The 27,226-nt window shown below is 40.4% G+C and overlaps 1 protein-coding gene across 1 annotated transcript in view; it reads right to left on the bottom strand.

Moving 5' to 3' along the window:
• Positions 1 to 8,255: 8,255 nt before the first annotated feature.
• The window catches only part of Nup155 (nucleoporin 155), a 48,457-nt gene continuing 29,486 nt past the window's right edge, over positions 8,256 to 27,226 (bottom strand). The window contains exons 21-35 of the mRNA XM_021182947.3: positions 26,407 to 26,504; positions 25,014 to 25,144; positions 23,037 to 23,228; positions 22,006 to 22,144; positions 20,770 to 20,905; positions 18,894 to 19,047; positions 18,582 to 18,686; positions 17,707 to 17,861; positions 15,514 to 15,643; positions 14,389 to 14,502; positions 12,985 to 13,105; positions 12,476 to 12,586; positions 11,232 to 11,368; positions 9,309 to 9,415; positions 8,256 to 8,463 (exon numbers count right to left, since the gene is read on the bottom strand). Coding sequence (XP_021038606.1) covers positions 8,325 to 8,463; positions 9,309 to 9,415; positions 11,232 to 11,368; positions 12,476 to 12,586; positions 12,985 to 13,105; positions 14,389 to 14,502; positions 15,514 to 15,643; positions 17,707 to 17,861; positions 18,582 to 18,686; positions 18,894 to 19,047; positions 20,770 to 20,905; positions 22,006 to 22,144; positions 23,037 to 23,228; positions 25,014 to 25,144; positions 26,407 to 26,504 — 1,969 coding nt within the window. The 3' untranslated portion in view covers positions 8,256 to 8,324. The remainder of the gene's footprint in view (positions 8,464 to 9,308; positions 9,416 to 11,231; positions 11,369 to 12,475; positions 12,587 to 12,984; positions 13,106 to 14,388; positions 14,503 to 15,513; positions 15,644 to 17,706; positions 17,862 to 18,581; positions 18,687 to 18,893; positions 19,048 to 20,769; positions 20,906 to 22,005; positions 22,145 to 23,036; positions 23,229 to 25,013; positions 25,145 to 26,406; positions 26,505 to 27,226) is intronic.

The raw sequence follows: 27,226 nt of genomic DNA on the forward strand, positions 1-27,226 counted from the left end.
AAAATTTTGAGATGCGTGGGTGGCCCCATCCTTCAACTGGGGGCAGTGCCTATCTACTTGGGGTGATCTCTACAGGTTGTATCTCCCCTTTTGTTGGATATTTCAGCTAAAGTTATCACCATTGGGTCCTAGGAGCCTCTCCCTTCCTTAGCATCTACGACTTTCTAGTGGCTACCTCCAGCTCCCCACTGGATGTTTCTATTCAGTTTCCTGACACTGTACTTCTCCCCTGAACCTTCAAATGCTTGATCCTGCCCCCCCACCATCCTCCCTCCCAGGTCCCTCCCTTCCTCTACCTCCTATGATTGTTTTGTTCCCTATTCTATGTAGGACTGAAGCATCTACACTTTGGTCTTCCTTCTTCTGAGGCTCTATAAATTTTGAGGGTTTTATCGTGAGTATTCTGAGCTTTTGGGCTAATATCCACTTATCAGTGAGTGCATCCCATGTGTGTTGTGACTGGGTTACCTCACTCAGGATGATATTTTCTAGTTCTATCCATTTGCCTAAGAATTTCATGAACTTATTGTTTTTACTAGCTGAGTAACTGTGTAAATGACCACATGTATTTATTATTCTGTTGAGGGACATCTGGGTTGTTTTTGCTTCTGGCTATTATAAATAAGGCTGCTATAAACACAGTAAAATATGTGTCCTTGTTATATGTTGGAACACCTTTTGGGTATATGCTCAAGAGGTATAGCTGGGTCTTCAGGTAGAACTATTTCCAATTTTCTGAGGAACCACCAGATTGATTTTCAAAGTGGTTTTACTAGCATGCAGTCCCAACAGCAATGACGGAGTGTTCCTCTTTCTTCACATCCTCGTCAGCATCTGCTGTCACCTGAGTTTTTGATCTTAGCCATTCTGACTGGTGTGAGGTGGAATCTCAGGGTTTGGATGGGGGAAGACCAGGAAAGGGGATAACATTTGAAATGTAAATAAAGAAAATATCCAATAAAAAAATGCAAAGAATCTTCTGAAGGTCCTGAGTTCAAATTCCAGCAACCGCATGGTGGCTCACAACCATCCGTAATGAGTTCTGACACCCTCTTCTGAAGACAGCTACAGTGTACTTAGATATAATAATAAATAAATCTAAAAAAAAAAAAAAATCTGGGCATGGTGGCACATGCCTTTAATCCCAGCATTTGGGAGGCAGAGGCAGGCAGATTTCTGAGTTCGAGACCAGCCTGGTCTACAGAGTGAGTTCCAGGACAGCCAGGGCTATACAGAGAAACCCTGTACCGAAAAACCAAAACCAAAACCAAACAACAACAAAACAAAACAAAACAAAACAAAACAAAACAAAATGCACAGAAAAAGAACTTGTGGGGGAATCACCATCCCTGACCTCAAGCTGTGCTACAGAGCAATAGTGATAAAAACTACATGGTATTGTTAGAGAGACATGCAGGTAGATCAATGGAATAGAATTGAAGACCCAGAAATGAACGCACACACCTATGGTCACTTGATCTTTGACAAAAGCCAAAACTATCCAGTGGAAAAGACAGCATACCAGCTATGGTCCAGGGAGGATCCAGGTATACCACTCCTGGGCATATACCCAAAAGAGGCACCAACATATAACAAGGACACATGTTCCACTATGTTCATAGCAGCCTTATTTATAATAGCCAGAAGCTGGAAAGAACCCAGATGTCCTTCAACAGAAGAATGGATACAGAAAATGTGGTACATTTACACAATGGAATACTACTCAGCTAGCTAAAATGATGCCTTCATGAAATTCTTTGGCAAATGATAGAACTAGAAAATATCACCCTGAGTGAGGTAACCCAGTCACAAAAGAATACACATGGTATGTACTCACTGATAAGTAGATATTAGCCCAAATGCTTGGAATACCCAAAACACAATTCACAGACCACATGAATCTCAAGAAGAAGGAAGACCAAAGTGTGGGTGCTTCAGTCCTTCTTAGAAAGGAGTGGAACAAAATACAGGAGGAAATAAAGACAAAGCGTGGAACAGACACTGACGGAAAGGCCACCCAGAGACTGCCCTGCCTGGTGAGCCACCCATACACAGACACCGAACCCGTAAGTTCTTTGATTATTGGGAATGGTTTTCACTGTGCTAGCTTTTGTTATTCCAGATGAATTTGAGGATTGTTCTATCTCTGTGAAGAATTGAGTTGGAATTTTGATAGGGATTGCATTGAATCAGTAGATTGCTTTTGGCAAGATGGCCATTTTCACTATGTTAAACCTGCAGATCCATCAGCATGGGAGATTTTTCCATCTTCTGAGGTCTTCTTCAATTTCTTTCTTCATTGACTTGAAGTTTTTGTCATACAGATCTTTCACTTGCTTGGTTAGAGTCACACCAAGGTATTTTATATTATTTGTGACTATTGTGAAGGGTGTCATTTCCATAATAACTTTCTCAGTTTGTTTATCCTCTGACTAGAGGAAGTCTACTGATTTAATTTTATATCCAGTCTCTTTGCTGAAGTTGTTCATCAGCTGTAGTTCTCTGGTGGAATTTTAGGGGTCACTTATGTATACTATCATATCATCTGCAAATAGTGATATCTTGACTTCTTCCTTTCCAATTTGTATCCCCTTGATCTCCTTTTGTTGTAGAATTGCTCTGGCTAGAACTTCTAGTACTACATTGAATAGATAGTGGGGGAGTGGGATGCCTTGTTCCTGATTTTAGTGAGATTGCTTCAAGTTTCCATTTAGTTTGATGTTGGCTATTGGTTTTCTGTACATTGCTTTATTATGTTTAGGTATGGACCTTGAATTCCTGAACTTTCCAAGACTTTTATCATGAAGGGGTGTTGTATTTCAAAGGCATTTTCAGCATCTAATGAGATGATTATGTATTTTTTTTCCTTTGAGTTTGTTATACAGTGGATTATGTTGATGAAATCACTGGGATGAAGCCTACTTGATCATGGTGAATGATCGTGTTGATGTGTTCTCTGATTCAGTTTGTGAGAATTTATTGAGTATTTTGCATCAATATTCATACTCACAGGAGAAATTGATCTGAAATTCTCTTTCTTTGTTGGGTTTTTGTGTGGTTTAGTTTAGGTATTAGTGTAACTATGGCTTCATAGAACGAATTGGGTAGTGTTCCTTCTGTTTCTATTTTGTGAAATAGTTTGAGAAGTATTGTATTAGCTCTTCTTTGAATGTCTGATGGAATTCTGCACTAAAACCATCTGGCCCTGGGCTTCTTTTGGTTGGGAGACTTTTCATGACTGCTTCTATTTCCTTAGGAGTTAATGGGAATGTTTCGATGGTTTATCTGATCCTGATTTAACTTTGGTAACTGTCTAGAAAATACTCCAATGAAAAGGGAGACATAACAACAGAAACGAAGGGAATTAAAAAAAAAAATCACCAGATCCTATTACAAAAGCCTTTACTCAACAAAACTGGGAAATCTAGATGAAATGGAGGCCTTCCTAGACAGAGAGCCTTACTTCTCTTACTCCCTTATCTTACATTTCACCTGTCATATTCACACTGGCTGAGAATTCACTATCCAGGATGTGTTGGCAAGGCAAGGACATTCTTCTGTTGCTAGTGTCCCCACAGGAGACATCACTTCACTTTTTTTCCCTGTGAGTCTAGCTATGTGCTACAGGGGTCACATATTTATAGGGCTAAGTTCCATGATTTCTTCCTCAGTTTGCTGAGAATTTGATTATGCTTCTTGCATATCCAGCTCTGGTTTATTTTTCTTGGATCCGAAGGCTTGCAGTTTTCATAAAATATAGGAGGTGGTCTGGCAAGTGGATAGACAGATCTTACATGCTTGGCATCCTGTTTTTGGCAAAGTACTTTTTTTCCAGTTAAGTGAGAATTCTAACTGCAAGACTGAGTCCATGACTAGAGATAGTAAGTCTGAGCCCATCACAGATCTTTTTCTGTTACTTACACTTCTATGGAAGAGCTAACACAGTAACACTAGCCACAACTCTTCCAAGAGTTATGGGGCAAAGAGAAGAAGAAGAAACATGAAAAGTGCAGCCCACGGGGTGTTGTCAATAGTCCTGGGACTAGTTATATTTGATGTTAATTCCATTCTCCTGTGAGTGGCTTCGAACAAGGAATGAGTCAACACTCTGGTGATTTCCTGTCAACCTCCTTCCAACATTAATTTGTAAAATAAAGGAGAGCTGATGATTGGGCAGATAAAAGGGATGGTGGAGTGGAAGGTGAGAGGGAGAGGATGCAGAGGAGGAGGAAGGAGAAAAGTGGAGCAGAAGCACGTGGCCTGGAGAACCAGCAAGTTCTAAGGGGTCTCATAGATGTGGTGTTGATGGTCCATTCATCATGTAGTGAGCCCCAGATCTGTGTTGCTTTCATTGTTAGCCTTCTAATCCTCACAGGCCACTCTACTGATCCAGGGGTAAACATGAAGGAAGGGGTCAAACTAATGATCCAAAGAACTACTACAACTCACACGACTGCAGGCTTTGAAATGACACGAGAACAGATATGGGGATAGTAGGAAATAGACTTGCTAAGAAGTTGATGACTAACACATTTTGAGGGAGGGAAGATGTTCAAGATGATATCATATTCCTAATTTATAATACCAGGTAGTAAGGACTGAGGTAGAAAATAAAGGATCAAAGCAGAGGGCAGAGTACAGGGAGAAAGAAGTACACACTCAGGCTTGGTCAGGCTTCCACAGCGAGCCTCAGAAGTCAAGTTTGGGTTGGAGATTCCCTATCAGGATCCTGGATCCTACATAGTAGATTAATTTAATATACAAAAATCATGGCAACTGTGAGATATTTAATTTCAAATATGCTGTATAATGTTTTAGAAATGATTTAAAATGAGAAAGTAGGGCTGGTGAGATGGCTCAGTGGGTAAGAGCACCCGACTGCTCTTCTGAAGGTCCGGAGTTCAAATCCCAGCAACCACATGGTGGCTCACAACCATCCGTAACGAGATCTGACTCTCTCGTCTGGTGTCTGAAGACAGCTACAGTGTACTTACTATATTATAATAAATAAATAAATAAAATGAGAAAGTAAAACCAATGTCAATTAACATCTACTGTTTGAAGAAAAATAATAAGGCAATTTAGAAATAGCGTTAGTTCTTACAAAACTTTAAGAGTCTTATTTAGCTTCAACCACTTCACTTAATAAGAAAACAAAACTCTGAAGAGTTTAAAAGTTTTAGTAGAGAACTCAAAAGTGTAAAAGGTCTTATTATTAAGATAATTTAAGAAAAGATATTAATAGAGACTATCAAAAAAACACTAATCTCTTTCAAAAACCTCAGATTTGGAGTTTTGATTAATTTATTTGCTATGACTATATCACCACTAGTGAAGGAGTAGGGCAACATGGAGACACAAAATATACAAATAAACAACCTGTGATAGACTTCTGAGATGAAACTAACTATAAGACATAAAGAGAAGCTTATGTGATTCCATGTTCAATGATGAAGTCATTAGTTAACAACTGAAAACCTGTCAAATGCACATTACATGCAAATCAGGTCAGTATTGTGTATCTTGCAGAAAGGTATAGTGTCTTTCTTCCCTAACCATTCAGCCATACTGAAACTACCTAAAAATACATCACAATCAACACCCTCGGAGACACAACAGTCCACAATAAACGCACTTTCTCAAGATGTTCTACCAATGAATCATTCATTGCCTGCACATATGCACTAACCAAAGTCCAGGAACAAAGCCCTCTTACATAGTGGATAATATGCTAGAATGCTGCCATTGCTACACCTGACCACCGAATTCCAGAATCAGCACCCTTTGGAGGTTCAAGCCAGACATTTGAATGGACAGGCCATTGCAAGCATTAGCTGTGAAGTGAAAATCTTTTTTTTTTTTTCTTTTTTCAAGACAGGGTTTCTCTGTATAACCCTGGCTGTTCTGGAACTCACTTTGTTGACCAGGCTGGCCTCCAACTCAGAAATCTGCCTGCCTCTGCCTCCCGAGTGCTGGGATTAAAGGCGAATTCTTAAGCTCCCTGTAAGTGTGCCTTAAGAATGGGGTGTGTGTGTGTGTTTAGGTATCTGTTAATCACATCTTTTTTGATATAGTATCCTGCAGATCTATTAAGGTACTGTGCATATGTGTGTATAGCCACATCTCTATTTTCAGTACTCCTACCTAAACATCCTGAGTGTAGTGATTAGATGCAAGAGCTGCCTCACCCAGATGATTAAGTATATATAACACACATGCTAATATGTAAACACGCTTACAACAGAACTGGAGACAGTGTCATGTATTTCTAGCAGAAATGGAAACACAACTAGATTAAAGCATTTAAACAAGACCTTCATTTAAAATGAGCATGACAGAATTATAAATGCATAAAACCATTAATATATCAAATGGTATAAAATTACTTAATAAGATGAAAAACTGAAAAATATGAGGTAGTGACACCCAATCAGCATTACTATGATCTTTTATGAAATATACATTCAAAGTGAAAAATGGAATTGCATTCTACGGTATTGTGGAAAAAGAAATCCATACTCTCAGGAAAAGATAAAAGTAGAAATATATTCAAGATATATTTACAAAACTGCCCAATTTCTATCAGTGACAACAGAAGAGAATACTTCCAATAGCATAAATAAGAGTGGAGGCTGGGTATGGTGGCACATGCTTGGATTTCCAGTACTTGGAAGTCTGAGGCAGGAGGATCAACATGTGTTTGCAGCTAGCCTGGGCTATATTAGTGAGACCTAGCCAAAAAAAAAAAAAAAAACCAAAAAAGTTGAGGACTGTGAACTTAACTCACAGTAGGTAAGGTGCGCTCGCCTAATTTAACAGCCTGCATCACAAAAAGTGGGCACTGTGAAGCCTGCCTACAATCTTAGCACGCAGGTGGTAGAGGCCAGATAATCAGAAATTCAACATCACTCTAGGCAGTTAGGGTTTGACAGTAGCCTATGCTATGTCAGAATCTGCTGCAAAAATAAAATAATAAAACAACTAAGGAGTAGAAACCGGTTGTTTTTCACTTTCTCTCTCTCCTCTCCCTCTCTTGGTTAGCCTTAGTAATTCTCAGTTTTTTTGTCTTTGATAATAATTTGGAGCACTTAGTTTAGTAAGTTCTTTTAACATGTTAAACTTCAGTGGGAGCAAATTTACCTGTTTAGCATGAAAACCCATCAGTATTAAAGAACACAAGCAAACTAGATTACTAACAATGTTGCTTTATACATTATAGAAAGCAGGATTTACAAGTCAATAAGACATAAATCTGCATCTACTGGAAGGGTTGTTAAGACACAGAGACTGGCATTTATGCCACAGTTTTTGGCTTGGTAGATCTGAACAGAGACCCAGGAATTTAATTTGTAACACATTCCTGGATGCTGCTGTTGCTGGCTTGAAGCATACAGTTTGACAGTGAGGGTTCTAAGGAAACAGTAGTCCCTGTAGAGCTGTGGTTGAATTGTAACTCAGTATGTAGACCAGACAGGCCACTCTGACTCTCCCCCACACTCGAGTGCCCCACTAAAGGGGAACACCATCACAGCGGGGTGATCATGAAGGTTTTAAGTACATAGAAGTGTTACAATTTGATCACATGCTCAAACAATCCTGTATCTACATACAACATACATATATATCCTGCACACACACATATAAATGTATACATAAAATCTAATGTATGTACTTATGGTGAGAGGGAGTAAAAAGAGGGCTGTAATTGATAAAATATTAACCTAAAAATGACTAATTAAGACCGTTACAGAATCTAGCACTATGGGAACAGACCCAGACTGTAAGGTGTTTGTTTGTTTGAAGATAAGGTCTCACTGTGTAGTCCCTGGCCTGGAAATCTCAGTGAGTTCTAAAGAGCCGCCTGCCACTGCTTCCCCAAGTGCTGGATTTAAAGGCATGTGCTACCAAACCTGGCCTAGCCTATAAGTTTTAATACTAACATCCTACATAAATAATACAAATTCAAAATTGTTACCACTAGTAAAATTCAAAATCTTTGTGTGTCATAATCATACATAATCTTATTCCAGCTGTTTATAAACTGCTGTGTTTGTGTGTGGTACTACTAACTTTTTACATACTATACAAACATTTTACCACTGAGCTACGTATCTGGGCCCAACTTATCAATTGAAAAAAAAAATACTAGTCATAAAAAAAAAACAAAAAACAAATCATTTGGCAAATGTACTATTTGTAGATAACTATCATTCATTAAAAAAATGTTCTACCAAAATTCTTAGATATACAACATCTGATTTCCGGACCCAGCTGAGCTTTTATTTTACAGACCAAAATGCAAGCAAGAAAATATACTACAGTAATCAATGGAGCCGTTCCAGCTTTGCTTGGAGCGATTTAAAATTCCCAGTGATGGCTTGTACTGCTACTGAAGAACTCATTGACTGAAGTTCAACCAGATATCCACAGACGGCATCCAGGCAGAGATTTGTAAACCTTCTCCTGTAATGAAAAAGACATCAGGTCACGCAATGACTTTTGTTTATTATTATTCCTTTATTTTTATGTGTCTGAGTGCTTTACCTGCATGTGTGAATGTGTGTGCAGGCACACCATGCACCTGTCCAGGACCCTCCCAAAACTACAAGAGGGCACCAGATACCCTGCAACTGTTGCTATGAATGGTCCTGAGCTGCTATGTGGTTGCTGGGAAGTGAACTCAGAACCTCTGCAAAAACAGAAAGTGTTCTGAATCACTGAGCCCTTGCTTGCTTCAGGCCCTCAACCAGCTTTACTGAAACCCATTTCTTTCAAAGAGCTGTTTCAGACCATGATTTGATTAACTTTCTCAGAGTCCTGATGAAAAGCAAGGGTTAGATAACTCAGTAAACGGTAAGTGCTTCAAAACAGAAAGGGGAACTTAGCAAGGTCAGCTACCGCCTAAGCACCATTTTCCACCTGAAGCCTGTTAGCCGAGGGGGCAGTAAAGGAGCCCTGCTGTTACACTCTCTCAGGTTCCTGAAAGACTTTACCTGGAGACCACACCACAAATGTAGACCTGAAATGTCTTGGTCCTATGTCATAACACCAAACGAAGGAACATACAGTACTTCAGAAATTACTTTCACTTTAGAAAGTCTAGCACCACAGTTGAAACTTTCCTCATCTTTCATGAATGCTAACCATTAGGTTATCATTCAACTAGTTATTGCTAATTTACTTAAGATATTCCCTAATGCTCCTCTGTAATGTCTAGAGCATTCCATATCCATTCCCAACCCTTCACCCAGGTACTTACTAGAAATAATTAAACCTTTTTCACAATATAATATTTAATTTATAGTTACCTCTCACAGTTTAAAACTAGGCTAGGATTCTCAACATATCTTGTCAACAGTACATGGATACAATCCAGAAGGTGCAGTGGGCTTTTCACTCTGTTCCAGAATGGATCCTAGGAAGAGAAAAAAAGCATGTATGTATATGTATGCATGTAGGCATATGTATGTATGCATATATACACATATATGCATATACACACACAGTTTTTCTTATAACTTATCAAATGTGTGTGTATGTGTGTATTTTTCCTAATTATTTATGTTAATTAAAGTCTTTCAGCCGGGCGTGGTGGCGCACGCCTTTAATCCCAGCACTCGGCAGGCAGAGGCAGGCGGATTTCTGAGTTCAAGGCCAGCCTGGTCTACAAAGTGAGTTCCAGGACAGCCAGGGCTATACATACAGAGAAACCCTGTCTCGAAAAAACAAAACAAAACAAAAAAAAACAAAAAAACAAAAAAAAAAGTCTTTCGAGTCCCCTCAAAATTTCTATTAAAAAGCATTAGAAGCTGAACGTGCTAGTGCATGTCCTTAATCCCTACACCCTGGAGGCAGAGACAAGCAGTCTCTCGGGGAGTTTGAGATCACCTCAGCTTCTAGATCAGCCAAAGCTACATACTGAGACCCTGTTTCAAAACCCAAAAAACTCCCAGATATGTACTTTCTAAATTACATACAAGATTAAGATCAATATTTGAAATGAAGACCATATTTATGAGGTGGGCTTGGCGGTGCACACCTTTAAATCCAGCACTTGGGAGACAGAGGCAGGCAGATCAAGGCCAGCCTGGTCTATACAGTGAGTTCTAGGACAGTTAGGGCTAAGCTAGGGCTACATAGTGAGACGCGCATCAAGAAAACAAAATCAAAAGTTAAAAAAAAATTAAAAAACACTATATTTTGATAACTTTTTTTTTTTTACAAAAAATTGATTTATCATTAGACAATATAATATAAAATTAAGGAAAAAACACCATTTCTATAGACCGTAGCCTACTTTCCTTTGAATTTATGCACTCTGAACACAGAGTAAAAGAGTTACAGAAGTTTAATCTGTCATTACCCACATGACTAGAACACGCTGACTCATGTCTCCATTGTGTCTTTTAGTAATGTAAGATGAAGTACTATTTTCATTATGGCCTAATTATGAGGGTCAGTTGAGTTATTACTGAACAAGCAAAAGATGCCTTGGAAGACATGGTTACAAGGCAGATGTTGTGTCACATAATTCACTTAGGTAGAAGGATCCCAAGTTCAAGGCCAACATGGACTATATATGGCAAGACCCTGTCTCAGGAAAACAAACAGCACTGATAGATAACACTATTGCATCTGCACGCGCGCGCGCACACACACACACACACAATGAGACAGTGTCTCATTGAATACACAGCTAGAAAGCCCCAGGATGCCTTTCACCGTCTCAGCCTTTCCAGTGCTGGGATTATAAACATACACCATTGCATTTAGTTTTTACAGGGTTCAGGGAAGCAATCTTGGGATGAGAAGCACTTTATTGGCTGAGTATCTCCCTAACCCTTACAAAAGATTTTCTAAAATGAAGTCATGTCTAAATGTACTGTTATTTTGTGTGCTTAAAGTGAGCAGCTGAGAATCATGGTCTGATGGTACAGCACTTGTCAAGTGTGCAAGGCCGTGGGATGTGACCCCAGAAATAGTCCCCACTTTGGATTATCCATGAAGACAAGAGCAAGTACAAATAATTATGCTCACCAATATAAAGTATTGCACTTCATTTTAGTTATGATATACAGCAAAACAACTCTCAGTTAAGAGTCCATCGTTTACTTCCCTTGCACCGTTGAAGCACATCTCCACTGAACACATCCAACCTAAATGATAACCTACCTATACTTGGAGTCAAACATCTCACTCTGTATCTTGGGAGATCATTTTGTTTGCCTTACCCGTGATTTGAAGAGCTGATCATAAACTTCTAGCAGCCTAGGTAAAGGCACGCCGATTTCATTCATGGTCTGTATCACAAACCCCACATCCCAGTTTAAGGTACAAACTTGCTGCTCCAAGAACTGCACGATAAAATCTGGGGGGAAGTCAAAATTAAGAATTACTACATGATTCATTTTTATTGCTTAACGATATGAGTGCTTTGCCTGCATCAGAAATGAGCCTAGGACTCAGTCACACACCTCTGTGAGCACCCATGTGGACGCTGGCAACTGAACCCAGGTCCTCAGCAGGAACAAGCGTTCTCATTGCTAAGCCAGCGATCATTTTCCAGAAATTTGGACTTTTAACTTGATACAGCAAATTATCTAATTGTTTTATAAATAAGAGTAGTTTCAAGTGTCTATCTGAAAATAAATTTCAAACATATTTGAGGGCCAGTGAAGTAGGTCATTTGGGAAAATGTTTCCCTTTAAAGCATCAAAACATGATTTTGACACCATGAAAAAAAATTCTAGATATGGTGATATAAGCTTGTAATTTTAGCACTAAAGAGGCAGAGATAGATAGGTGGGTTTCTGTGGCCTTGCTGACCAATCAAGAACCAGGAACACTTCAGGCTATCTGCTCTCCCACTCTCCCTGCTTGCCTGCCTGCCTTGCCTGTCTCTGTTTCTCTCTGTCTCCCACTCTCTCACACATGCACACATGGAAGAGGCAAGACGTGAGGAAAGCCTGAGAAAGTGGGTGAGATGAAAAGAAAGATCAGTATGGTGCACACCTACACCTGTTATCCCTGTACTCAGAACATCCTGGGTTTGAGGTCAATCTGGACAAAAAGCTGTCACACAGAAACACAGACACACACGCCACCCACTGTCACTTTAATGCAATAGAGAACAGCTGAATCTCAAATTACTATTGACACACAAAATCATAGTCCCTTTTTATTTCTTGATACTTGTATCAGTTTTCCAACTGTATAATCACTTAAACTCTATAGTTTGTCAGTAAACATAATTCCAAAAATGATATAGAAACTTAAAAACCTATTCAAGAAAAAACTATTCATTAAAAAATTCTGTTACCCTTCAGGGATTTTTTTTCCCTGGAGAATCAGAATTAACACTGCTGAACTAAACAGTAAATAGATGCATAGCAAAAAGAATCTCTATAGGCCAGTGAAGTTTCCCAATGGAGAAAAACTATTAAACAGAAGATAAGATAGCAAAGTCACTGCTCACCCAGAGGGAAAAACCGAGGTGTACCAGCATAGATTTTGCCAAGGAGGACAAGCTTGAGGCTGAGAGCATGCATTCGATCTGACGAGCTCAATGCTACGCTGTCGTTCAATTCTGGAAGAGACAGGTCAAGAGAAATGTGAGATGTTTATATTGGTTACTTAATTGCTTAAAGATACAAAATACTTCAGGCCCGATATCTGCATTGATTTAACTAACAGATTCTGTGCTTCTGAGTGTCTGATAACACGTGTCACTAGTATTGGTTAATGGTACTGGTTACAAGATTTTGAGTGAAGCAAATAGTTCATTATGAGACGGTATACATCAAATAAACTATATACCCTACCACAAATATTCACCAGGGTCACACTGTACAATCAGCTGCCCACTGTATGCACATGTCCTCCATATCCTTTCTAGTAGGTATACATAGCCCATACTGCTAGCAGGCTGTGTTCATTTGGATACGTAAGTACTATATAGCAATGTCTCTGTAACTGAACACTCACCTTTCTCTATGATATCTTGCCAAAGTGTGTGCACCAATATGGGATCTGAGTAACCAGCGCAATGAATGACTGCAAGTTTACACTCTGCAAGTTTAAACGGGTCAGCAAATTCCCCATAAAGCTGTGGCAAAGAAATTCCAAAATTAAACATGCAACTTCAGGTCACTGTTTAGAGATATTAAGAGAAGTATACCTTTCAATGAAAAACAATGAAATATTTTATCTAAAGTATATAAAATATGTTACAAGTTGAGTAGCCATTATACAAAATATTTAGAAACAAGTATTTAAAAATATGTGCATACACAAAAGATGCACTGGAAATGGGACCCCAGTTTAAATGTGAAATACACTTAGTCCAAGGGAAACTATACAAAATTCTAACAACACCAAGTGTTTTGATGGTGACTCATCACCTAAGATCATGTGTGGAATTTTCTACTTGCAGTGCTCAAGGTTTCAGCTTTGGAACTTGTCTTTGAGGCAGGGCCTCCATTTGTACCCTCAAACAGGTTTCAGCATACATGTTCTATTTTAGGAGGAGGGTGCTGTTGAGGTCCTAGAATTAGTGTCCTCTAAACCAGGTTAAGAATCATGGGAAAGGATGTGAGAGTGGCGCAGATCTGGGAATTCGAGGTCTATAGAGCAAGTTCCAGAACAACCAACACTACACAGAGAAACCATGTACAAAAAGCACTTGGAACCATGCATAAGAGTGTCTACAGGCCGGGCGTGTCTAATCCCAGGACTCGGGAGGCAGAGGCAGGCAGATTTCTGAGTTCGAGGTCAGCCTGGTCTACAAAGTGAGTTCCAGGACAGCCAGGGCTACACAGAGAAACCCTGCCTCAAAAAACCAAATAAAGAAAGAAAGAAAGGAAGAAAGAAAGAAAGAAAGGAAGGAAGGAAGGAAGGAAGGAAGGAAGGAAGGAAGGAAGAAAGAAAGAAAGAAAGAAAGAAAGAAAGAAAGAAAGAAAGAAAGAAAGAAAGAGTGTCTCCAGAAGACTCTAAGAAACACGGAGAGCAAAAGATACCCAACCAGATAAGCAAAACCACATAGGAAGGCTTCAGTGATGTGGCTTTAAGCTGGTGTGACAGCACATTCCTGAAACACCAGCAGAGGCAGGAATGCCACAAGTTCAACACCAGCAGGGTCACACAGTGAGACTTTGTCTCAAAATACCAAATCAAAACTTTAACTACAAAAACAACAGCAACAGCAAACAAGCCTGTTCATTTGAACAGAGCTCACATGAGGCTAACAAGGTTGCTATTGGGACTGGTCTGCCTTTTGTAGGAGTCAGACTAAAGTCATGTGCTGTCTGGCTAGTGACAAGCTGTCAAAGAGAACTTTAGTTACTTTCTCATGAAGAGTGACACCCCCCCCCCCCTTGGGATCTCTATTACCTTAGTAATGTCCATGAGCTCAGAGTCCAGCTGAGATATTGCATCCTGCACTGAAGAATGATGCGAGTACTGCCTTTGCAGTGTCTCTTGTATTTGAAGTTGTATTCTAGCAACCTAGTTTCAACAGAAAATAAATATGATGTATTATTAATATCTTTATAATACTCAACAGGTACTTAAAGAAATAATCTCTCATCTAAAAGTTTAAAAAGTGAAGAGAGTGTATTAATACTACACATTTTATTGTAAGAGACTATCCTCTCAAGGTAACTGATGTCACAGGAAATGAGCTGTGACTAGGAATATTGCTCCCCAAAGTCACTGCCATCAGTAACTCAATGATCACTGACAGACAAATTTCTAGGCTGAATCTCCAGTTGCCAATGCCATTGCACCAAAGTCACTCCAGAATGAGAAAGGAAGCTAACCATTTTAGGTCAGGGCTATGGTTTTCAAAGAGTAAACGTGCACCTTGTAAGGTTTATCTTTTCTTCCTCCTTGGGAACTGTAGCATCAGAAAACAGCCCTCATTCCGAAGGTGAACATGAGAAGGGAAGCCAGCAGGACACAAATAACCTCTTTTCCTTAGACAACCAGAAGATATTTGAATCTCAGTTTAAGCAGCTCAGTCTACTCCTTACACTTACTTATTAGACCCAGAATACGTGAAAAATGCCCCGTGATCCAACTGCTGCTATTCAGTTGAGAAAATGAAAAATAAAAATTATTGATAAGGGAGAATCTATCAAATTATGCCTTTCTGTCCCAAACACTGTTTCCTTAACATTTGCATCCAAACATGATGTAAGTCCACATTCACAGGCAGACACACTTAGAATTAATAATGACTTCAGCTGAACTTAAGCCATGGTTAAGAGTAGACAGTAGGCCGGGCGTGGTGGTGCACGCCTTTAGTCCCAGCACTCGGGAGGCAGAGGCAGGCGGATTTCTGAGTTTGAGGCCAGCCTGGTCTACAGAGTGAGTTCCAGGACAGCCAGGGCTACACAGAGAAACCCTGTCTTGAAAAAACCAAAAAAAAAAAAAAACAAAAACAAAAACAAAAGAGTAGACAGTATGTTGCCGTGGCAGCCACTCTTCAGCGAAGCCTAAGTATTTAGAACTTACTTCCATTTTCTCTTCTAACTCATGCAGGAATTCACCATCTGCAGCTATGGATGAGATGGCAGTAGAACTTTTCGCACTAAGGATGGCTCGAGCAATGTATTCTAGTCGCTGCTGAAGTGAAATTTCTGTGCTGGGAAGAAAAATCTGTAATTTTAGCTACAGTTTCTTAAGAGTCAAATATATCAAGTAAGACACGCTATTTTAAGACCAGAACATAAAAGGCTTTTGAAGAAATGCAAATAATAAAAAAATAATATAAATTCTTTTTGACACTGGGTCTCACTGTGCAGACCCCCTGACTGGACTGGAGTCACCCTGCCTCCACCTCCTAAGTTCCGGAATTACAGATGTTCACTGTCATGCTTGGCCAATTACTTTAGCTTTCTAGCGATAAGTTCCTAACTTTCGGTAACAAATGACTCATGCTTATGTGACAAACATGAAATTCTGCTGTTACTGGAATCACTGGGTATCCTACATTGGGAAGCATGTTACTGGGGTTCCCTTTTTTGTGTTTCTGATTTCATTAATAAAAGAACTTAGAAATGGATTAGGAAGAAGCCTTAAGGACAATTTTATCACGGTTTAAAACAAAGACAACAGAGCAGGTAAGTTGCCAACCCCGGAGCTGCCTGGGGAGGAGGCTGAAGGAAATCAGAGGAAAACAACCAGTATTACTTAGAAGTGGTTGTGTGAGCAGCTAGGAGAGTCAGAGGCAAAGGCAGGTAGATCTCTGTGACGCAGAGGCTAGGCACAGACAGAGTGATAAAGGCCAACGAATTGGGGATTCAAGGCTTTGGGAAAATAGACAGAGGCAGACAAAAAAGGAAAACTGTAACCAAGAAAAATGACCATAGCAAGGCAGTGGTTTCTTCAAGAAGCGCATTGTCTCATTAAGGGAACAATTCATCCTCCCTGTTCCTAGCATGTCTTCAGGTGAATTAGATTTCCTGTGGGCTACACTCAGGGAGAGATGACTGACAGGCCAACTGGATGAAGACATTTACTGTCACATAATAATGTGTAGCATTAAATCTACAGATCAGAGCAGATCAGAATGTCATGACTTTCTTGGCCAGAGAAAGAAACAACTTGGGGGCTGGAGATGGCTCAGAAGTTAAGAGCACTGACTGCTCTTCCAGAGGTCCTGAGTTCAATTTGCAGCTGCCACATGGTGTTTGGTGCCCTCTTCTGGTGTGTCTGAAGACAATGACAGTGTATTCACATATATAAAATAAAATAAATACATCTTAAAAAAACAAACAAACAAACACAACTTCCCCTTAATGGGACTCTGTAACAGAGTCCTGATATCCTTCTTCAATGGTCTCCCAAGACTATTTTATCACCCCCTGAACAGCTGAGATCCTAGAATCATTTAAGAGATAGGATGAAATTGCAGATGCACGAAAATGTCTCAGTAAAGAAGCAAACAAGCTGATTGGATTCATTCACTGGGAACTTCTCAGAGGTAACTCAGCAGACATAAGCAGTTTCCACCTAGACTCACGACTCAAGTTTGACTCAGGTGGAAAAGAGACTGACTACCTCAGGTTGTCCTCTCACCTTCACATGAAGTGTGGCACCTATGCACCCATACTGACACACAAGTGAATAGAAAATAGACCGCAAACCCAGGTCTAATCTGCATCCTTCTTTCTTTTCAAGGCCTCACGTGCTTGGGGTGCTCCATTCCTTTAATTGCTCCCCCTTTAATTGGAGTTACACATAAAGTTCTCTGTGCATTTAGGAACTCTGCTGCTAAAAGAGGTTTCCTTTTCTCTCCCTGTAGTCACTATCTAACCCAATTAAACATCGACATTTTTTTAAATTTAAAACCAATTGTTTATGTATATGAGCACGCTGTCACTGACACACCAGAAGAGGGCATCAGCTCCCATTACAGATGGTTGTGAGCCACAATGTGGTTGCTGGGAACTGAACTCAGGGCCTCTGGAAGAGCAGCCAGTGCTCTTAACTGCCGAGCCATCTCTCCCGCCCCCTAAACTAGATACTTTAAAAGTAACTAAATAAAGGCCTAAAGAGATGTCTCAGCATCCAAGTCAGGTGGCTCACAAGAGCCCAGAGCTCTAGATGATCTGATGCCTCTACAGCCCCTGGGCAGATGAAAACACCCACACCCACAGAGCTCTGTCCTATTCCGTCAGCGAGCGTCTCTGATGCCGTCCTTACCTGTGCATGTCCGCCAACTTGGCCAGGACCCGAGCGGCGCTGCTGAAGCTCCTGCTCTTCTCGTAGTACCTCCAGAGTAAATCCATATAGCGGACTCTGTTCTGATCCACTCTGGCCATTCGCACAAGATGGGGCTCCAGAAACGGAGACGCAATCTGGAAATTGCAGCCACACAGAAAATGTTTGTAATCACCTAGGTGCTTTTAAAGTAGAAACCAGTGTGTGTGTGTGTTTGTGCGCGTGCGCCTTGTTTTCTGAAAATATGGAAAAGTGAATCTAACACCAATAGGTGAAGGAGAAAACTTACTCAGTACAAGTGATTTCTGTTATACTAACTAATGAAGAACTTTTTGTAACACACTAATTAAAAAATAAGTTTGCTGTAAAATTCTAATTCTTTTAATGAACTTTCATAACAAGAGTTGCTGACACTTGGCTCAAAAGGCACCTTGGCATTAACAAATCCCAACTTTCAAGTTTATACATCCACGAACAATGATACTTAGAAAAAAAAATCTTTGGCCGAACGTGATGGCACACGTCCCAGCACTCACGAGGCAGAGGCAGGCTGATCTATGTGAGTTTGAGTGCAGCCTGGTCTACAGATTGAGTTCCAGGCACCCAGTGACTTAAAGACAGAGCCTAATTACTAATCCAAAGACTTGCATTACTCAACAATGCTACTATTCGAATCAGCCTCTAAACATTAAAACTGTGCATTTTGCTTCTTAGAAAAATTATATACTTAGCCATATGCTGACACCTAATGTTATACATAGGATAAAACATTAATTTCCTATATCTACAAAAGCTATTGTTGTACAACTTGGAAATATAAATTGACATAAACTATATTGCACAAACGGTATTTTTACCTGTAGCAGTTTATCTGCAAGGTCAGCTTGTATTAGCCAGTTATAAAGAGCAATGCTGAAGAGCTCATCCTTGGACCGCTGAGCCAATTTAAGCATTTGTTCAAACTAAAATGAAGAAAACAGTGAAGATTAGCATGGCTAAAGGCTAACTTGCTTGACATACCCCACCCCACTCCACCCCCTCCGACCTCTGGGAAGGAAACAAGCTTAGCAGTAGAAGGGCAATCACCATTCCCAGGGATTATGCCTCCACTACCCTACAGCAGTTCAAACCCCACCCTCTTCCAGAGGGGAAGCAGGCCTGTCCCTTACGTGATGTCCTGCTTCTTCATTGCTTAGCATGTTGGGATCAGATGACAACACTGGAGGCCCAGGCTTTTTGGGTACACTTGGAGACTGGGGAGCTGCCTTACTTTGATTTACCAGCTCTTGCAGAGTGTCCGTAATGCACTTGTAACTGTTTAATCTGAAAAAAAAAAGGGGGTGGGGTGGCCCATCACATTGTTTAACCAGAAAATAGTTTTCTATCTTCTATCAGGTCAGGATAGAAGATAGAGACATAAAACTCTGTCTCAAAAAAAAAAAAAAAAAAAAAAAATCAAGCAAACAGACAGACAGACACAATATGTGCCTCTAAGTCTAACACTCATGGGCTAAGACAGACTTGAGTTGGAAGCTTGTGTGGAGAGACAGCTCAGTGGTTAAGAACTCGCCACACCCACAGATGATGAGGGTTCAGTTTACAGTACCTCCAGGGCAGTCTAAGAGATATCAGGCACACAAAATGATACACCTATACACATAAAATAATGACGATGATAAAATTCACACCCAAGCACCCTATATCCTCTATCCCTCCCTCAACAAAATCCAACATATTTTTTTTCAAAAGATCTGAAAACTATTTGGTTAAACAAACAACAAGAATTTGGTTTTTTTTTTTTTTTTTTTTTTTTCAAGACAGGGTTTCTCTTTATAGCTCTGGCTGTCCTGGAGCTCACTTTGTAGACCAGGCTGGTCTCGAACTCAGAAATCCGCCTGCCTCTGCCTCCCGAGTGCTGGGATTAAAGGCGTGCACCACCATGTCCAGCAAGAATTTGTAAAATTAGTGTATTTCTTTTATTTTTTAAATATTTATTTGTTTATTTTATGTATGAGTATGTATGAGTACACTGTGGCTGTCTTCAGACACACCAGAATTGGGCATCAGATGGTTGTGAGCCACCATGTGGTTGCTGGGAATTGAACTCAGGACCTCTGAAAGAGCAGTCAGTGCTCTTAACCATTAAGCCATCTCTCCAGCCCAGTATATTTCTTTAAATCTCTACAGATTTGTGGCCATTTAAAAAACTTCTCCTTTTGAAAAAAACCAAAACAACAACAACAACAAAAAAAAAAACTTATTTTCACCTGGAACAGGTGTGGGGGGAGCCAGTTTTGTTCTCAAATCAGAGATCTCAAAAACTACAATTAAAAAAAAAAAAATAGAGAAAAGGAAGACAGCTCCACAGGTACTGGACCAAAACCATTTCTAAATGACAGGTGTGGTGATACAGGCCTTTAATCTCAGGATTGGGGAGGAAGGGAGAAACTGTTCACTGAGACCAGATTGGTTTACAAAGATTTCTGCACTGACTGTGGATACATATTTCAAATAAATAAACAAACAAATAAATAAAAATTAACAAAAACCTTCTTAAGGCTGAGATGGCAGCTCAGCAGATTAAAGTGGCTTGCTAAGCAAACATGAGGACCGGGGTCCAATTCTCTAGGTCCCATGCAAAAAGGCAGGGGTGGCTATCTCTCCATGCTACTAACTCCAGCACTGTGAGGACCAAGGACTGCTTGGACTTACTGACTGGCAGCCTAACTGCAGCCTCAGGGAGAAGCCCCTTAAAAGAGCAGATTGGAAGAGGACAGAAAACAGGTCACCTGATGACCTCCAAGTGTTCAGGTACACACGTGCATATATCACATGCATAGACACACAAAACACTTCTAAGTGCTGTCTCAATTTTCCTAAGACTCAGGACATGATAAAAACTCAGTTCTTTCTAACTGAGAACGTATTTAAGTTTTATAAGGGTTGTACTTGAAATGTTCTTTTCCTACACCATCAATAAAATTCTTAAACAAAGAAAGGTCTGTCTCTAAAAGCCCAGCAATCAGCTACGGGCTGAGCGCTCACCTCTCCTGGAAAGTCTGAAGACCGACCACGTCCTCTTCCGGTTCCCCATGTTTATAGAAATGCAGTCCAAGACCCTGCGGGTCTTTTTTCTCGGCAGCAGTAAGAGAAAGTTCCACCACACCCTCATAAAAGCGCACTAATGGGGAAGACAAAGGCCAAGGGCTTAGAGCTCACTACAAAGGCTTTCCTAGGCAGACATAAAGGAACCAAGAATGGAATGTTGTGTTTCTATTACACACTTATTATTCTGGTAACGGCATGGCAAAATAGTTCTGATGTGTTTACTTGTGAAAAAGGTCTAATATGGCTAGAAGGCCTATTAATGGATGCCCGCTTAGAAAAGAACCTTCATATATAAGATAACAAACACGTTTTAGAGGAAAAAACTTGTGATTCAAATCTGTGCTGAGTTACAGTTTTTACTTTTAAAATTAGTCAAAAATTTTAGGCATTTTAAAATTAAGTATAATTCAGTAGTAGTAGTGTAGCTTAAAAAGAACTGCCGGGCAGTGGTGGCGCACGCCTTTTATCCTGGCACTTGGGAGGCAGAGGCAGGCAGATTTCTGAGTTCTATTGTTTTTTTATGACAGGGTTTCTCTGTGTAGCTCTGGCTGTCCTGAAACTCACTCTGTAGACCAGGCTGGCCTCAAACTCAGAAATCCGCTTGCCTCTGCCTCCCGAGTGCTGGGATTAAAGGCGTGCACCACCACTACCCAGTCGATTTCTGAGTTCTAGGCCAGCCTGGTCTACAGAGTGAGTTCCAGGACAGCCAGGGCTACAAAGAAACCCTGTCTCGAAAAAGACAAAAACAAAAACAAACACAAACAAAAAACCAAAAAACTGAAATGTCAAAAGTATATTAGCTAGAAAGAGAGGCACGTGTGAGAGGCACATGTGAGAGGCATGTGTGAGAGGCTTGTGTATAATCTCAGGCTGTGGAGGAGGAGGCTGAAGGACCAGAAGCTCATAGCCATAGTCTCTTGACTACAGAGTTCAGTGTAAGGAAGCACTTGCCTCACATGTATAGGTGCTAACATATAGGTGCTAGTTTGTTCTTCAGTATGAAAAGGGAAAAGGGAAACAAGATAAATAAAAGCAACTACACAATTCAAAGTCTCACTTTGGCAAAGATGCTAGAAGATTTGCCAGAGAAGAGACTCTAGATCACTACTGTATTCACACATGGCATTGTATCCTGAGTTAAGAAAAAGACACAAAGAAGCATTTGGTTCTAACCTTGCCTATACTGAGCGCAAACACTGGGAAGGTCCACTTGGTTGCTGATCTTCTGATACTCCTTCAGTGACTCCCGTAACATCCTCTCTCTCTCAGTCTTACTCTGAACTTGTCGGGAACGCTGAAGGAGCTCATTTGCCTAAAGAGAGGACAAAAGTTTAAACAGAGGCAAAAATCAAGCAGGCAGACGATGCTGTCCACATGTTTTAGTCTGTCTACTAAATTTACATGTGGCTTATTATCATTATAAATAAAAATTCTACAAACTTACTTCTTACTTTTAGGCAGAAAAGTTTTTGACCAAAATAATCCTAGCTAGTCTTTCCCAGATAGCCTTGTCTGGGAATGCTCTTGCCTAGTCAATACATTATTGGTCAGCAGGCAGCTCAGCAGGTGACACTTAATTTTTTTTCTCCTGTAGGAAAGGATCAATAAGAATTGCCTCATTAACTTTGAGTCACTCCAAATTTACTTAAAGTTTTAGTGATCTTCCTTACTTTCTAAGGAAGGAAACAAACTTCAATTATCTCAATTACTAAATTAAGTGATTTTTTTTTCTTAATTGCTAACTTTTACCTTTCTAAAATTCATGTATGGGGATGTTTTGCTTGCATGTATGTCTGTGCAGCATGTTCCCGATGCCCATGGATGTCAGGTCAGGGTGGCAGAACCCTTGGGACTGGTTTTATAGACAGTAGTGAGCTGCCTTATGGGTGCTTGGAGTTGAACCTGGGTCCACCAGAAAAGGCCAGTGCTCTTAAACACCTGAGCCAAAAACACCACTGTCTAGTCCTATAGGCTTTGTCATTTAAACCATAGCCTAAAAATACTGCCAAAGATACTGTATATGTAACACTTAAAAGAGTATACATGTATTTTTAAGAAACCATGTATTTCAACCCATCTCTTAGTTGAGGATTCTGACACTGGACCATATTAATGTATGGAAAAACCCTAATTCTCCACTCCCACTCATCACTATGAAACCTCACATATAAATCACTAAATTTAGAAGCAATAATACATCATACCTTAGAACAAACTGCATCATCTGTGCTATACAGAAGCGGACAGGTGTCCTGCAGATGTAAACTAATGCCATCTACAGCGGCATTGTCTCTGATGTAGCAGTTGATAAGAGAAGCAATCAATGCTCCAGTGACCTCCTTGTCCCTGATCACCAGATCCTTAAAGGTGGTGATCTTCAGCTGCTCTTGAAATTCCTAGGAAGGGAGAGAAAACCCTTCATCAAAATCAAAGAAGACTTCATTTGCTCACAAAGAAGAATTTGTTTGTTTGTTTTGTGAGACAGGGCCTTACTAGTTAGCACTTGCTGACCTAGAATTTACTATGAAGACCTGGCTGGCCTTAAACACAGACTCACCTGCCTCAGCCTCCCAAACGTCAGGACTAAATGTATGAGCCACCAGGAAGAAATGTCATTAGTAATAACAGACTCTACCAATAGACTCTAATTTAAGTAAGAATGGGGCTGAGGTTCGATTCCCACCACTGACAAACCAAATACACCAAACATTGACACAGCTTTGCAGGGGGGAAATGCAATAAAATCATGTAAAGTCGGAGCCTATAGTTGGTTTAATTCAAACCTCTGGGCCGGGCGTGGTGGCGCACGCCTTTAATCCCAGCAGAGGCAGAGGCAGGCAGATTTCTGAGTTCGAGGTCAGCCTGGTCTATAACGTGAGTTCCAGGACAGCCAAGGCTACACAGAGAAACCCTGTCTTGAAAAACCAAAAAACAAACAAACAACAAAAACCAAAAAACCAAACAAAACAAACCTCTTAATTTACATATAAGAAAAGTCGACTCAAGGCAGAGCCAGCACTAGTATCAGGCCACTTTGCTTTTGGCCATCGGCAAAAAAAAAAAAAAAAACAAAAAAACAAAAAACTCCACTAAGCTGCATGTAAAACAATATGACTGGAACGAGGTGTAGTGTCTCAGCATGTGGAAGTACAGGCAGGGAGACCTTTGTAAGATGGAGGCCAGTCTGGAGAACACAGTAAGTTCCAAGATAGCCAGAGCTACATAGTGAGGTCCTGTCTCAAAAGATCAAACAAAAAAGAATCTTGTGCTTTCATTTTGTTTTCCCTAAATAATGTTGTGATTACAAAATTAGATGCATGAATTTGACCTGCATTTTGAACAAAGTTTCTTGCTAAGCTATCTCTAAAGGATAAGGTCACTTATAATTTATAGTCCAGAAGGTATTTTTATAGTAATGCATTTTTTTTCTTAAATTTCAACAAAAATATTTACAAAACACTGTAAGTTTTGGGGCAAATACTTATTTGCATTCCTTGAGTATATATATAGTAATGGAAGACAGGAAGGTTGCAGGCAGATCACAAATGACTCGGAGCCTAAGAAGTTCGTACTCTACATTTAAAACCCAATGAAATCCAAAAACATGCTACCAGCTACCTGCCAGGGAAAATGAAATGGTTTCATCAACTAAATAGGAGAGTTTCAGATTTCTAAAAGGGAAAAACAAAAGCTTATGTAAGTTTAAAAATCAAGAAAGACTGCAACAACAGCCACAGCCACTCTCTGAGAGGCCAGCAGGGAAGGACTGGGGATCACTGTGAAACGTTGCTTACAGCTAAACCTGTGGGGACGGGAGAGGCAGCTCAGCAGTCAGGAGCACTGGCTGCTCTTAAAGGGGACGCAGGCTCAGTTCCCAGCACCCACATGGAAGACCGCAACCATCAGTAACTGCAATTCTGAGGGTATCTGATGGCTTCCTTGGAACCCCACCAGGCAAGCATCTCATGCTCTTACACACGTATCGGCAGAACACGCGCATGCATTTCCCTACACAGCCCTGGCTGTCCCAGGATTAGTTCACAATGTACACCAAGCTGGCCTACAACTTAGAAAGATCCACCTGCCTCAAAGGTGTGTGCCACCACACACAACACATAAACTTAAAAAAGAAAGAAGCATTCTGGGTATTAAATAACCCCAGAGGACAAAAACCACCTCACCTTTTGAAGTTCTCCGACAATGACAGAAAACTGATGTTCACAAAGGAGTTTCCAGAGAGCCAGAGCTTGGTACGATTTTCTAACCAGCTGCTGGATCGCCTGAAGTGAAATCTTTTCACTCAGTTGAGCCTCTAATGACAAAATACAACTAATGACATTTCACCAAATGACACAGGGCGAACGAACTGCTTCCTCATGTCAAATACAGCACAGCTAAGAGAGATGTCCCCATGCCTCCCCTGCCCCCCACACCGACAACCGGGCAACGGGCATCCCCATCAAATATACTGGCATGAATACAGTCTGAAAACACTTGCATAGGCAGACGTGGAAAATAAAAACACTGCAGTGCCTTCTCTCATTTCTTAAGTGCCACTAAAACAGCTTAGAGGGCCTTCTAGAAGGCATCACCAAGTTTCCCAGGACTGAGTTTCTCAAGCCTTGCATAACATACCCTAGTACATTAAATCAATTTGGTCAGTCATGATAACTTGCCTTATCTCATAAGTAAGTAGAATACATCAAAAGGGACAAAAATGGATAAACATTATATATGTATAGTACAAAAGACTGTTATTCAGTCTTAGACTGGAAATTCTAACATATGCTACAGCATGGTTGGACGTGAAGAATGGTATGCTAAGTGAAGTAAGCCAGTAACGCAATGACAAAAAGTGCCAAATACCCAGAGTCAAATAGACAGAAAATGAAAGTAGACCGGTGGGTGCATGAGCTGATAACAGGGAAAATAGGAGTTTCTGTGCTGTTGTCATACGAAGCTTAAGTATGGAATAAGGAAGTTCAACAAACAGATGTTGGCAATAGTTGTACAATAACGTGAAGATACTGAATATGCTGAATTGTATATACTTTAGGCACTCAGGGGCTCAAACCCGAGTACTCCCTAGTGATAGATTCAGAGACAGGGGGATCAGTTCTTCACCTGTGTACCCACTGGTGATCCCACCAAGTTCAATGGATGGACCTAGCCCAATGATGACCCAGATGGCCCAAAAGATTACACAAGAAAACGCAGTCATGAAGCCTGAAGAGGCCTGGAGGTGTGTGAGAGATCTGATTGTAGTGGAAGTGAGGGAGAATGGATGGAGGGAGCAACCAGAAGGTATATAAATGACTAAAACTGTCAAACACTAAAACTGTCAACTTTAAGGTATAGATATGTTACCACGATGAAGAAAATAATCAAATAGAGTGTACCATGCTTTCTGAGGACAGAGGGGCAAAAATCAGAGGGGCTGAAAAAAGTATGGAAAGAAATAACTTCCATGCGTCTCTATTCTCTCAACCATAAAGATGGCACTTTAATTAAAAAGAAAAAAAAAGTCTTGTGTTTTTAAGACACTGCACTGGTGGGGTCACAGAAATCAGTTACCCTGAAACTTCCTCTGCAGCTCCTGTTGCATTTGCTGGGTGTTTCCATTCTCGGGACGCATGAACCCAACCAGCCGCTGCTGCACTCTGGCAGTAGTACTGAAACCGAAATGATAGTGAGTGTGAGTTTTACTGTGGCATAGATCAGACTTTAGAAAATACAGGTGTGTACAGTATGTACAGAATGTGCATAGCCCATGCACTAGTACTTAAAAAATATCAGCAATTACAAAGTTACAGTGACTTGAAGGTCAATCTATACATTCAGAAAGTTTAAACATATTCTTTTTTTTTTTTTATCTATTATTATATCTAAGTACACTGTAGCTGTCTCCAGATGCACCAGAAGAGGGCATCAGATCTCATTATGTATGGTTGTGAGCCACCACGTGGTTGCTGGGATTTGAACTCAGGACCTTCGGAAGAGCAGTCGGTGCTCTTAACCACTGAGCCATCTCTCAGCCCCTTAAACATATTCTTATTTTCAAAACATTAACTGAGCTGGGCTATGGTGGTGCATGCCTTTAATCCCAGCACTCAGGAGTCAGAGACAGGCGGATTTCTGAGTTCGAGGCCAGCCTGGTCTACAGAGTGAGTTCCATGACAGCCAGGGCTACACAGAGAAACCCTGTCTCGAAAAACCAAAAAAAAAAAAAAAAAGAACCTGAAAATACTGCTTGCTGACAAAACTTTTTTAAATGCTGTGGCTGGATGCACAGGTCATCAAATATGCCAATACAACAGAGATAAGCGCCTGTTTGAAGATTGAAATGTACCAGAAATTCACTGAAAATAACAAATACAAGCAAACAAGGTTCACC

Source organism: Mus caroli, unplaced genomic scaffold, assembly GCF_978045245.1.
Source record: "Mus caroli unplaced genomic scaffold, Mus_caroli_1 scaffold_16, whole genome shotgun sequence".
Classification (NCBI taxonomy): domain Eukaryota; kingdom Metazoa; phylum Chordata; class Mammalia; order Rodentia; family Muridae; genus Mus; species Mus caroli.